At 29.1% G+C, this 15,078-nt stretch overlaps 1 protein-coding gene across 1 annotated transcript in view; it reads right to left on the reverse strand.

Moving 5' to 3' along the window:
- LOC107066180 (dystrophin, isoforms A/C/F/G/H) overlaps positions 1-15,078 on the reverse strand; it is a 334,345-nt gene that overhangs the window by 269,782 nt on the left and 49,485 nt on the right. The window contains exon 32 of the mRNA XM_015320544.2: positions 2,737-2,978. Within this exon, the coding sequence (XP_015176030.1) occupies positions 2,737-2,978 (242 nt within the window). The remainder of the gene's footprint in view (positions 1-2,736; positions 2,979-15,078) is intronic.

Consider the following 15,078-nt stretch of genomic DNA (forward strand, 5'->3'; position numbering starts at 1 on the left):
AAGCAGGGAGGAAGATAGTAGTAGCAATAGTAGTAGTAGCTGTTATGACGTCCTACCAAGCTGCTACTGCAGTTTCTGACTGTTGTTGACTCGGCAAATAGTAAAAGCTTGCTTGTCGAATCGTACCAACGCGAGAAGGAACCAACGCGAGAAAAAGAGATACTAAAAGAATTCGGGGTAGGGTTGGAAAGAAAGATGAAAAGGGAGAAGGGAGAACAAAAAAATGAACAAAAATACAAGTCGAGGATGAAAATCACACATTCTCTGACTGCTCTCTCTCTCTTTCTATGTTTCTTTGAAAAGTGTTCACAATTTCTGTCTGTTTAGAAGCTAAATGTATTACACGGACAACAAAACATTACATCCTCAAAAAAAAGATAAAATTCGTTGGCAAAAACAAATGATTATTTTTCTTTTTTTAATAATCATTAATTATTTATGTAATACTAACTTATACTTAATATCTAATATTGAAATATTAAAGAGAAAAAACTAAAAAACAAATAAGTGTGAACGCGTTAATCGTCTCGTTATACCCTAATTAAAAACGAAAAAGAAATAAACGTAGGAGGAAAGGGTGATTGGGTTCGGGTTTGTTGCGTGAAAGATTTCATCACCGAACGATCAGAATATGTCGACGAAGAGAGAAGGGTGGTAAGTGAGTAACTCGATAAAATTGACCAAGTTATACAACCGCTGCACGAATTCTCTTTCCTTTTTCACTGTCCACTGGTGTCAACGCAAATCTAATTTCTGTCCTTGATAACCTCTAGCTCATGCTCACTACAAGCACAGAATATTCGTTCGAATTTTCCCTCCCTCTCCCTCTCTCTTTCTTTCGTTAGATATTAGAGATTTTCTTTCATTTCAAACACGTTTAACCCATTGCCGCAAATGACGGCTATAGCCGTCCGATCTTCGTATTTCTAAGCACGATCGTCAAATTAAAAGTGTGCGGCAACGTGTTAAACTAAAGTCACACATTAAATATATTCATCAGTAAAATATAAAATATTTTTATTTTACTAAACTCGTATCAATTTTATATAAATTTTGTTAATAAACACTACGTCACACATTAATTATATTTTTATCCCTAAAATATAAAAAACTTTTAGTATAGCACAATAATAAAAACTAAAAGAATGTTAATTATGTATAAGTTAATTAATAATTAAATATATAATAAAATAATAAACTTCTTATATATATATATATATATATATATATATAAACTTCCAACAACACAAATTTATAATTATAACTATAATTTTATAATTAAAAAATTTTATAATTAAAAAATTTTATAATAAAAAAATTATAATTTTTAAACTAAAAATAATTTCCATTAAACCAAGAACGTATTAACTTTTTTATAGGAAAGTCTACTGTACCAAAGTCAAAATAAAAAAAAGATAAAAATGAATTACAAAAGAGAGAGAGAGAGACAGCAATTTTTCTGTTCATTTTTTTTTAGGGAAGTTTTTGTTATTATCTTTGACTACAAACAAAAAAAAAAGATGAGACGACGACGAAGGGCCAAAGTGAAAGACGTCCCATCTCTCAACATATTTTTCGTCCTCGCATTCCGTACGACCATTTCTTGCATCCCCCACGCGACATTCCCTCGCAACATACCCTCGGGCACGTCTACAGGGGCACGATCAAAACCAACCAACCACCTTCACTCCCACCCCCACACCCCTGCTATCCACCTGCCTACCTAACCGTTGCCGCCACATTCTCGTCAGTCTCTTTCCACGTTCCCGTAATTTATGCGCTTTAATTAGCCGACACGGCCGCGAGCTAAGGTGGCCTTAGAACAGTACTACTACCCTTTAACTCTTACTCTCAACCACCCCCTTTCTCCTACCTCACTTTTATTCTCTCTCGCCCTTTTTATTCCTTTATAACTTATGCGAATTTACACCAATGTCGTGAACGATAAATTCCGCAACTTTTAATCATATCTTTATTTTATTTAACATATATATTAAAGCAACAAAATTGAAATTTTCTTACATAAAAAGGGAACGTAGAAATAAAAAATAAGGGAAACTGTAAACTTAAGGATAAAAAAAACAAAATAAGTTAAAAATGTAACCATCAAAACAAAAATTCAATTTTCCAGAGAATAAAACGAGTGCATAGTACATCAAAAGTATCATAATTTATTAAATAATATTATTTTTATCTTCTTTTTAATTATTTATTAATTATTTATTAATTATATAAAAATGTGCGCCTGTAAGAATGCAACCCTCCAGACACACTTTGACAATGTTGCCTGCGAGCGTCCTATGTTGGGACAGAATCTTTTTTCTGCCTGAAAGTTCGGCAACCCGTAATACAAACGTGTATGAACAGTTTGGGCTTAAAAAAACGCCGTTCCAGCAGATGGCGCTCGCAAGCAACATTTTCAAAGTATGTCTGGCGGGTTGCATTCCTACAGGCGTAATATTTTTTATAAATTATGATAAAAAATTAATATTTAGTATCTTACATGAAAAATAAATTTTTAAATATTGAAATTATTCAATGTTAGACATCGTAAAAATAATAAAAGATTAGAAAATTGTTCATAAACGATCCACGATTTAAAATCATGTATATTCATGTATATGAATATGTAAAATAGAAGAAAGAAAAGAAATAAAGTAGGAAACAGAAGGGTTGAGTAAAAAAGGGTACGATAGGGTTAGAGTACGTGAATAATATAACAATGGGTGATCTTACCTGAAGCACCGATTTATCGAGTCCCACAATAAGGGCGGAGGTTGGTGAGGATGAGGGCGAAGGTGAAGATGAAACTGAAGAGGCCGGAGAGGCGGAAGCCGAAGGGCTAGTAGCTGCAGGGGTCGTGGGTGTCGAGGGGGCAGGCGAGGGTGCAGGAGAACCTGCCAAACCCTGAGGGCCCCCTACAGCTGTACCACCCGACGACCCCGGTGCTCCACCACTTAGTACACTCTTTTCCACTTCTGTAATCAAATAAAACAATTGTCACACATATTAATATATTAAATATATTATTATTAATATAGTTAAATATAATATAGTTACATTAAATATTAATTAATATATATATAATTAAAAAAACTATATATAAATATATAATATTATATTTAAATTATAACATAATAAAATTATAATATAAAATATACTAATAATATAAAATTAAATGATATATTTAAAATTACACTAAATATTAATTAATTTATATATAATTCTATACAAATATATATAAATATATAGTATTATATATTTAAATTATATTATATATATATATTAATATATTTTATATTATATAATAAAATTATATAATATAAAACATATTAATATATAAGAATAAACCAGTCTTTCTAAATTCTATCTTTCACCAAAGTATTTGATATGTGTTGACAAGCGACAATCATGGGAATCTTGACAGTTTCAAATCTAGATCTTACTTCATGGTAACATATACATATGTGCATGTATGTGTGTGTCTTCTTATGGTACGTTAAAATGATATATTTTTTATATTATAATTCTCAGTGTGGCTTTAACGGAAAAGCACGCGTGCAATTTCTATGAAAAGTTAGGAAGTATCATTCATCTAGTAAAGTTGCATGGGGATGGGAGGGGAGAGGGGGAGGAGGGGTAAAAGTTATATTATTCTTCTAAAACGCGTCTACCGTAAAACTCCCTTCTCGATCTCGCGGAAAAACTTGTAATTTTCCGGTTGGTTTTGCACCCTACTACTACCTTCTTCTTCTCGTATTCTTTCTCACGTAGGCCGAACAGGATGGATTGAGAGAGAACATAATGGAGGAAGCTAGCTGGGTTTAAGTCGATCCCGGACAAAAAGAAAAGAAAAGAAATGAAAAGAAAAGAAAAGAAAAGAAAAGAAAAGAAAAGAAAAAACCCTAGGACGATAGCAGCACCAGAAAGCTATCGAAGGCACGTACCGAATAAGGTGCGGTCAATTCATTGAATAAGAAGAAACTTACTTTCACATAGTTTATATAACTTTGTCCTCCCCCTCATTTTCTTCAACTTTTCTTTTCCTTTTTTTTTTTGTTCGATTGATCGAGTTTTGAAACGAATGAGAATAAAGACAAAAGTGTGTTCACGTAAAATGGGCTGCAAATATTTTATCACAATTTTTGGTTGGAGTAATATCGCAGTTCTACCCACTTTGTTTTATGTATTGCTGTCCCGTAAAAAGTGAAAAAAAAAAATAGAAGAAGAAAAAGAAAGACAAGTTTCCCTCAGTGTTACATTGTAACAATCAACTCGTAAAGTTTTCTCCAACTAGAGTTTCTGAAACCGGTCTTCCATGATTACGGTTTTCGTGTCTGTTCTCGCGTTGGCATGGATTAATCTCATTAGCGATTATACGACGTGAGTTAGCGGTCTCTACAGTTTGTCCACCATACGGTTGGTATCTACATTTACACATTTACACTTATCTCTACTACCAATTTCTAAACACATTAGTTTCAAAGCACATTAATGGTCCAAAACTTTCATCTTAAGTTATATTCGATTCTTTTATTATATTTTTCTTTTATTTATCTGCACTCCACCCATCACCCCAGCTTATAACGGGGATTACTTAACTTAATTTGTCCTCGAATTACCAAAGAAAGTTATCAAAAGAGATTATACGAAATAAAAATATGTTATTGTGTAATAAACAGTGAAGATGGTAAAACAATTACACCCTTTACAAAAGTACGACTTAATTTAGTTTATTTTATTCTCTTTTTTGTTATAAGTTTAATAATTAATATATATTAATGTGTTTATTAAGGAAAATTCTAATTAATTTGTATTAATATAACAAATTATATTAATTATATTAATAATTATATTAATTATATTAAAAAATAATTATATTATTTATTAAAATATAATAAACTTATATTAATGAAATATATTAAACTTAAATATAAGTTTTATATTTTATATACTTATATTAATTTTTTATATTTTATAATTAATATTCGTATAGTAATCATATTTCATTTATTACAATAATTAGTAATTATATATCATTTATATGATATCATAATATATAAATATTATTAATTATATTAATATAAATTTCAAATATAAAACGAAACAAAATAATAATGTTGTTTAAATAAGATAAAGCATAAAATACTTGACGTAATTTTTTTTGTGAGTGCAGGACTAATTTGTTACCTAATTACAGGTAAACAAATATGCATAAAAAAAGAAAAACACAAGTTCAACTTTAGAAAAGAACTTAGAATTGTCAGTAGAACAACTAACAAAGACAACAAAGGAACAGATGACACTATAAAAAATAGTCAAATAAAAATGTTTCATCGTCAAAATTTCTTTATACTTTCACCACCCACACATCTCACATTTTATCTACTAACCTTTTTCTATCTCAAGCAAGTGAGTTTTCTTTCATGTAATAACACGAATTCAGGAAAGATATAAAAGGGTAAGAAGGAAGAAAAAGAAAAAGAAGAAGAAGAAAAAGTACCTACTATTCGGAAGAGAAAGGTTTACTCGAGTAATTACTCACGTAGTCTGTGAGGTAAGTTCCTTGGTTAAAGTAGAAATAAATTCTTACAATGGGGGGTTGGTGATATTTCTTTTAATGCATTTGCCGAAAGTCTTGCGAAAAAAAATAAAACTTGCGACAAAAGATTATCTTTTTTTTTTATGTTGGTTTAACCAAAACGTTTCAAACAATAAAATTAAAAGCACAGCACATAAAATTGGATAAAGTAACTGCTGGTTAAGTTAATTTCGTGACCTTTGACTCCACTTCTCGAAAATTGTTTTATACAATAATTAAACTATCAAATTTTATTAATTAAGATTCATTTAAAAAGAAATCTAAATATTACATTCATAAAAATGAATTATTCAATTACTTTTGTGTATAAATTTTTTAATATTATTATTATTATATAAATGATATGAAAGTTGTTAGCTATTAACAAGATAACTTATGTGAAAGACGTAGGAAAGTCATCTTATATTTGATACCTTCCAAAGGGAGGAACCAAACTTCAACCTCGATGGATTCGGAAATGTTCGTGTATTAAAGCATGAACTTAGAAAGTTCTACCATAAGTTCCACAGACTTCCCAGTGAAGTCACTATCGTTGAGGGATGACAGCCGTTACACCTTAGCATACATACTAATAAACTTCGATCCACATTCTCACGGTTATACCTATTAACTATTCTAAGTATGCTAATAGATTGCTAAACTTCAATATTATAATATGACGATGCATAATATGTTCTTATTAATTTCTTATTATATTAATTAATGTTAGAAATAAATTATTACATTTTTCAACCTATCAAACATTCAATGAATTCGAATATTATCAAAGTTTATTTAGTATATGTCATTTTCCAAGTTATTTTGGTTGAAAAATTTGAAAAGGTTTGACGTTACAAATTTTTTAATGTCAATCAAATTGACACGTGATATTTTAAATATAAAACACACGTTGTTTTACATACTGAAACCAATTTGCAATATTTTGTATTTTATTTAATTTGAAAAATATCAAATATAATGAGCGATCTCTTTGGATGGATAATAGGGCTTGAAAATAAGGACAAAGAAAAAGTGTTAGAGGAAGGGATGTTAGGAAGAGGGACATTCGTAACACTTGTCGCTGCACCAGATGTCGAGAGGAAGTTATTGCTCTCGTAATAGCCGACAACAGCAAGTGGAATCTTTCCAAAGGTACACAATGAAGGAAATGTTATAACAGTCACGACGTACTTGAATATATACAATTTTTTTTTCCTTTTGTTAACTTTATAAATAAAAATTGTATACAATTTCTAACAGTATTTTTAGGTGAAATATTTTCCTCTTTCAAAAAAATTCAAAACCAGGAATACAATGGGGAATACAACGATGAATATACACAATTGTTTCTTTATACAATAAATTTAAAAAAAAAAAGGAAATTAAATAATAAAAAATAAAATAAATTAAAAATGTGTCCTAATGGTAAATTTACAAACTATTGGTAATAAAACATGTAATATTACAAAAAAAAATATATATATATATGTAAGTGAAATCAAAGTAAATAATAAAAACTAAGAATATATTTGAATTCGTATCAAAGGATTGAATGTTTCAACGTCAAAGAAGGAAATAATATATGTGTACATTCCTTCGACATGAAAATGCACACGGAAATGAGATTTCCCCTAGAGCTATAACGGAATATGCGAATCACGTTGGAGTGACGAAAATTATGCCGTACATTGAGTCCAGATACCATAGAGAGAATACGAAATGACGAACTCCCAGACAGTGTCTGGAAATGTTTTAAGCGAACCCCCCTTCAACACTAGTAACTCGATTTTATGCGTCGTCTATTAGTATAATACCAAATATACTATTCCCTAATAGATTAACGATTATTACAGCTACAATAATTATTTAAATATTATAATCAAATTGTCTTTTAGAAAATATTTTTTATTCCATATAAAATACTTCCACGATAAATTAAGATTAAAAAGGAAAGAAAAGAAAGTAGAAGAAACCGATATTTTTCAATGTCCAGTAGTAACTGGACAGCACAATTCAGACCTGAAATTGAAGTAGTAAAATCCCTTGTTAGCAACGGCATATCCGAACACGAGAGAGTTTTCTCGAGAAAGCTCACGTGAAAAATAGGACGAAAACATCGATTCTAGCTGGTAGAAAAATGGGAATAGGAATGAAAGGAGATAGAGAAATACAAAAGGTTAAAAAGAGAGGAAAATATAGGAAAAGTAAGAAAGAAAACACAAAAGGTGAAACGATGAGTAGGTGGATGATGGTATGGGGATGGTAAAAGGGGGGTTTGGCTTAAGCATTCGTCCTGTCTAGCAAGGATAAGCTATGTGACAGACGCAGTGCGAACGGAATTGGGTAAAATGAGAGACACGTCTTACTTTTAGATGACGGGAAGGCATCACATTGAGAAAAAGAAAAAAAAAAAGGTATCACTAGAAAGAAGAAGGAAAATGGCCACAGGGGACATTTGTGGTGTGTTGGCTTGGAAGAAAACTACGATCTACGACGTCGTCCACAGTTATGTGAAGGAGAAACTGATAGATTGCATGCCATCACCCACTGACACTCTTCCATTATCATCTCTAACCAACCAGCAAAGGGCTGGTCTAACCAACAACAACTAGACGATTATACTTTGAAAGAGAAAATGAAGAAAAGAATTCCACTCAAGTCACACATTATTATTTTTTTGGTTTTGTTATTTTCTCATATTTAGCATGCAAATAAAAATTATCATAATATCTTGTCAGGGTTTGCGTATGATATCAAATTTGCTGGATATGTCATATTAGGATGGGTGAAGATGTCAACTCAGTTCACCCTTAGAAACTATCACGCTCAAGAGAACGAATTAATCTGGCTTTGCCCAATGCGAAGGACGAAAAGGGCCGAATCCTCATTTCCCTCTCTACTCTACTCTTCTCTTCTCTTCTGTTCCATCCCTTTCCTCCCTTTCTGTCCTACATTTTCAATGTAATTGAATCTCTCGTCTTTGCCAAGGCAATTATTCCACCTTCCATTTCCTCCTACTTCCTACTCCCTTCAGATACTACCAATAATCCCCTTGAGGCCCTTTCTAATACCAAGCGAAATTAATCTTTTCTTTCTACGTTACACCACCATTCTTGTCAATGAAAATATATAAATGGTACAATACTATTTCTGTTTTTTTTCTAATTCTAACTAAATTATAAATAATTTCTTTTTTTCTTTCTTCTCTTGAACCCTCCTCGTAAAAAAAACAAAATAAAATAAAACCCTGGTTATATTTCTAATGGTAAACTTTGCTCTAATTATTTTCCAAATTCTTTTTCTAATCTCCACCTAAATCATAAATGATTCTAAATAAAATAAAATAAATAAATTATTCTTTATTTTATATTACAATTTTATTTAATTGTATCTAAATAATTAAACAATTAATTATTTAAATAAAAATATAAAAAAAACCGTATCAATTTAATCTAAACACGTTAACAATTTTAACATAATACAAATAAAATAAAATTAATAGAAAACTGATTCTACAGTTAGCAAGAGATTTAAAGGTAGAACTTTAATCTAACTAATCTAACTGATACAAGTGGAATTAGAAGACCAATTAGGTTCTATAAGCTATCGAGGATTAACTCGAAAGGTTCGAACGTTCCTAAGGATCCTAAAATAAATGAATCGTAAACGAGTCCTCTATTCTACCCTTCTTTCAATTAAAAAAAAAAAAAAAAAAAAAAAAAATAACCAACGTGCTTAGAAATTTCTATTAACCAAAATTTATTGACTAGTTTGAACTAATTTGCACCCTTCCCACCCCATATCTAATACACTTTGTGCAATTTGCTATTAGGATAAATACAAAGGACAACCAATGGGATGATAAAACGTTAAGTTAACCCCGTGGTACCTCGGATATTTTCAAAGATGAACGTCGAAGAAGAAAAAGAAAAAGTTGAAGAAGAAAAAGAAGAAGGAAAGGTGGCAAAGGGTGGGACAAGGGGAGGGTTAGGGGATAGATTTTAAAGGTAGAACAGCCTCCAACGAAACTCCATTAAACCTGACGATATTAGGATAATAGGATTGCTTTTATTACGGTGTCCTCGAACAAGGATTTCTTTTTATCAGCACAAGACACTCCCTTCTTCTTATTCTTATTCTTCTTCTTATTCTTATTTTAGAGAGAAAGTGAGAGAAAGATTAAGATGGGTAAAGGGCAAACTCAACGACTGGATAAAAAAAAAATAGAAAAAAAAATGTAGAGATGAAGGATAAAGAAATAGATGTGGTTCGTAGAAAACAACAACATTTTTCTGTCATCATGAGTAATGAATTGAAACTCTATGTACTCTATGTACTTATTTGACAGTTTAAGTACACCCGTTATATATCATAATCGATAAAGTGAATTGTCGTGAAAGAAACATTTTATTATATGGTGTACTGTCGAAAATTAAAAAATAATATTATTGATAAAATATTATTTGAGATAATAATTAAATAATATTAATAATTTTAATAGTAAAATATTTATTTTATATATATTTTTATATAAATATTTATTTTAAATATAATACCAAATTTTTATGTATAACATTTTATTCAATTTACTTTATATATATTTTATAAAATGTTACAACATTGTAAATGTTTGAAATAAAAATTATATGGTCTACTGTCGAAAATAACAAAAATAATTATTCTTAATAAAATATTATTTCAAATGATAATTAAATAATATTAATAATTCTAATGATATTTAAAGTAAATCGAATAAAATGTTAAAACATTATACCTTGGTGAATTTAAAATATCCAATTTTCTCTACGTTATTTTTATATTATATATTCATAAAATATTCATTAATAAATTATTCCTATTTCTTTCCCCTTCCTTCATTTTATAATCACGGGGTCCTAAGGCAAATTTTAAATCAAAGTTAGTAAAAAAACAGATTGGTCCAAACACCTCGATTATGTTAATTTGAGCTCGTGGTAGAAAAATCGAGAAATCGTTAAATAACAAATTAACATGAAAGATTGTAACACTCGTGTTACATTAGCATATTCATCAAATATTTATCAAGAAGCTACTGTGTACTGTTGCTGTTGCTGTTACTGTTACTCAGTGTTACTTCCGAGCATCCTTCCGAAAACAAACGGTCCAACTGTGAGATGCAAATGAAACTTCCTTCTAGACATAGTTCTATGCAGTTGCTGAAGCAACGATGAGCATCGTTTACAACATCGAGTAACATTACTGAAAACCTTTCGAAAGCTAAATTACAGAGATACCATAACTACCATAAACTACTTCAAAAAAAAAAAAAAAAAAAAAAAACACGAAACATCTTTCAGAAAATTTCTATAAACATTTTTCCACAATATTCAAACTAATATTTTAAATAATTTATTTTATCTTTTTAAATTAATTAAAAACGAAATTTGTTTAAACATTGTTCCATTATATTCAAACTAACATTTTAAATAATTAATATTTTCCATTTTTAAATTAATTAAAAAATACATCGCCAGTTGTTAGAATTTTATTTACTTTTTTTTTAGTTTTTAATCTTATTTCATAGAACTCACCCTATATACATATGAACACATATCAGTCACAGGGTTCTAATATTTTTTTCTCAACGTTCATTTCCATTTCCATTGCTATAGATCATTCTCATTTTCTCAACGTGAGAATATTACTCGACTCGTACTATGCATAATTCAGAAATGCGTGTGTCATAGTCAATACCATGGAAAACGATACAACCTATAGCTATGCATATGTTTACTGAAGAAAAAGATATACACATATATACATATATATAAAGATATAGAGATGGATATAGAGAAATAGTGAAGAAATACGAGAGTATCATCCCTTTTATATTTCGTATGCACTCGAATGATTTTCTGGCCTCTGGCCAACTGACACGAGAAAAGAAATGTGACGTCCTTTTTATTTTCCATCTGTCTCTATCATTTTTATCAAAGAATAAAATCTTTTATAATAATACGTCACGTAACATCGAATAAAATGAAAATAAAATCATAGAAATTTGTTGACAAATAAATGCAATACTCGTCATAATGCAATCAATTCATTGAAACAAATTTTTTACACTTATCAATATCCTTTAGAATAAAAATTCTCTAAATTAGGAACTTTTATTATTTGCTTTTTATAAGATTTAAATAACTAATTATACTTTTGAAACTTTTGATGGATGGTCTATATCTAAAATAAACATAGACATCGTCCACATAAAATCGTATCTATTACAACGGAAACTCGTTCACTTGCACACTCTGGATAAATAATTAACAGTATAACCAGAACTCGAGTGTTCACTCCTCGAATGAAGGATTCACCCTCGTTGCCAGACGCAACCCAGCCAAAGATACTCTCTCTCATGCGTATTCCTACCTCTTATTTAAATTATCGTCCACGTATCAAATAGTTTATATATATATATTATTTTTATTAATTAAAATTATTTATTATTTATTATTATATTATCAAATAAAATAAATTCAAATAAAAATATATTTCATATTTATTATTATATTTAAATTATTATTAAATTATATTTTGTATGAAATTATTTTTTATATTACTTTTATGTATTATTTATATGCACTCTAACATAAAATATTATTTAATATTCTAATATTAAATGTTTGAATCATATAATAATTTTTCTATATATCTTTACACATATTAGAATGCACATATACTTATTTTTTTTACAATACATTTATCCCTGTAATATTTTACGAATTTATACGTGTCTCAACGCTATATGTTTACTTAAATAATACTTTTGTATGTATTATACAACGTGTCAAGATGTATAGATATCATAGTAATATAATAAACTAGTAAAGTACTGCAAAATTGTATTCTGGACATAACCGGAAGGAAGACCTCTTGGGAAGAAGAGCAACGAGTTGAATTTTTATGGTTGCAGTCAGTAGCCTGACTGACAACACGTCGACTTATATTTTTACGAGCTAACTCGACAACAACGCGATTTACACCTCTTCTTGATTCTAGGTAATCGATTCTACGATTTATGGTGCATACCATACATTGTCACTATTTAATAGCAATGAATAAAAATAACACTGACTTCAATAAAAAAAATAAATAAAAAAAAAAACAATGTTTCATTTTAAGATATAAAATTGATCAGAAACAAACAAACAAACAAAACATTTCACGTTAAAAAAAAAAATATTCTATAATACTTCAAACGATAATAAACAATTATAATAATTGAAAGAAACTGTAAAGATATGTTTTTAATAATACCGAAAAAAAAGATGACGTATCAAAAAGTTAGAAGTAATACTGCTTCATTTAATAATGTTGAGAAGCCATATTCTTATGGTACGTTATATGGTCTCGTACTTCGGATGAGATAAAAAAAAAAGAAAAAAATTTATTTCGTATGACGATCTCTTTCTTCTTCTTCTATCACTTTTTATCATAATAAAAAAAAAACGAGCACGAACAAAGAATGCGGAAATTTCGTACTATAAGCACAGTAGATGAGCAGATGGTGCGCACTTTTTAGTTTACGAGTCTCGTTACTATTTTATCGGCCGTGTCGAGATCGATAACGTCTTTGCTATAACGAATATATATATATATATATATATATATATATATATATATATATATATATATATATATTTTTCGAAGGGTGATCCAACAGTAACTTCAATAAATCCCATACGAAGGAAAGACCTTCTTTCACTCCTTTGTATTTCCTTTCTAGCAACCTTTCTTATACCACCACCAACCCCCAATTCTTCCAACCTTTACCTCTACTTCAACCCCACTCCCTTATCCTTTTTAAACCCCAATACACCATCTACTTTCCTTTACCTTTCTTTCCATATAGTTCGTACTTCCATTGAATTTCAATATTTTTTTCTATATGTTTTTCCCTTATTTCGAAAAAAAAAACGTAAGATTCTATAAACATTTTCCAATTTGATTAGTTTCATTAAAAAAAAAAAAAAATAAAAAAGGGTTAAACTTAGATTTTATTTTCTAATAAAATTCGTGTAAAATTCATTCTTTCGACTTTGATAAATGGTTCATATAAAAATAATGATATTCTATTATTGGACTACGTGATAAGTATGAATTCTTTTTCGTAGGTTTTACGTCAACGTTCCAAAAGATCAAAAACCACAAAATTCGATCGTAAAATATGTAACGCGTGATATCGTAAAACTGTCTGCTGACTTTACTGCAATTGATTCAAACATTGAAGAAGATCGTATTACCACGAGTATAAAAATTTCATCGAGACTACATTTAAACCATTTAAAAATAAACCATTTAGAACGGCGACTCGTTTTTCTATATTTCTTTGTCCTAATTTATTTTATTCTAGTTGTCCCTTTAACCTTTCACAAGTCTTCGTGAAATTTTTCAGATCACTATATCAATAATAATTAATATTATTATTTAATCAATATATTACAACAATCTATTTACAACATAAAATAAAATGAAAAAAATATAATAAATAAATTACCATTTAATTAAATCGAATAAAACCATTCAATGTTCAAATAAAACCTTGCAAATTGTGTTGACAAATTATTTGTTTAATATTAAATCACGTTAGAATATCGAAACGATGTTACAGGAAATATCATGTTAGGTTTACCTGTCAAGGTTTCTCTTACAATCCAATAACGATCATAAACACGAGCATATGTACATGCGCGCACGTGCGCGACCATTAGCATTAACGCACTTTCATGGTTGGTGTTATTACCACATACGGGTAAGTTACGGACGACGACGACGGTGGCCAACGAACGGGCATAGCTATCGCACTAGTTCAAGTGATTATCGACGTTTAGCAGCAGTCCCATAACCACACCATCATTACCCTCAGCTATTTCCTATATACATACACACATTTATTCAATATACACACGTATGCATTCATTCGTATGTATAATACGCACCTATCACGAAATTCCTTTCACGACTTTATCGAAATCAAGTAGCACAAATTACTTCTACACGCATAAATGTTAACACGTGCTAGTGTGAAATCTATCAATTTCAGAGAATAAGAATAATAATAATAATAATAATAATAATAATAATATTATATATATATATATATATATATATATATATATATATATATATATATATATATATATATATGTTATTACATGCGTAGGTTCATGTATGGAATTATTATTTATTAATGAAACCAAAATAATCAGCATAAATTGTAGGAATTGGATGTGAACAATATGAAATGGGTTTAGGTATTATCACCAAAGTTTACTTATTTAACCATTCCAAATAATAAATTTGTAATTTTAGTAATACAACCAAAGATGTGAAATATATAATTAATGGTTAATTAAAATTTCAAATATTCAATAATGATTGAAAATAAAAATAAATTAAATTAAACAAAACGTAACCAATAATTAAGATGTTATTTACATTAAAAATATCAATCCAAT

The sequence above is a fragment of the Polistes dominula genome, unplaced genomic scaffold (assembly GCF_049000335.1).
Source record: "Polistes dominula isolate Pdom_NZ unplaced genomic scaffold, Pdom_raw_medaka contig_16, whole genome shotgun sequence".
In the NCBI taxonomy this organism is placed as follows: domain Eukaryota; kingdom Metazoa; phylum Arthropoda; class Insecta; order Hymenoptera; family Vespidae; genus Polistes; species Polistes dominula.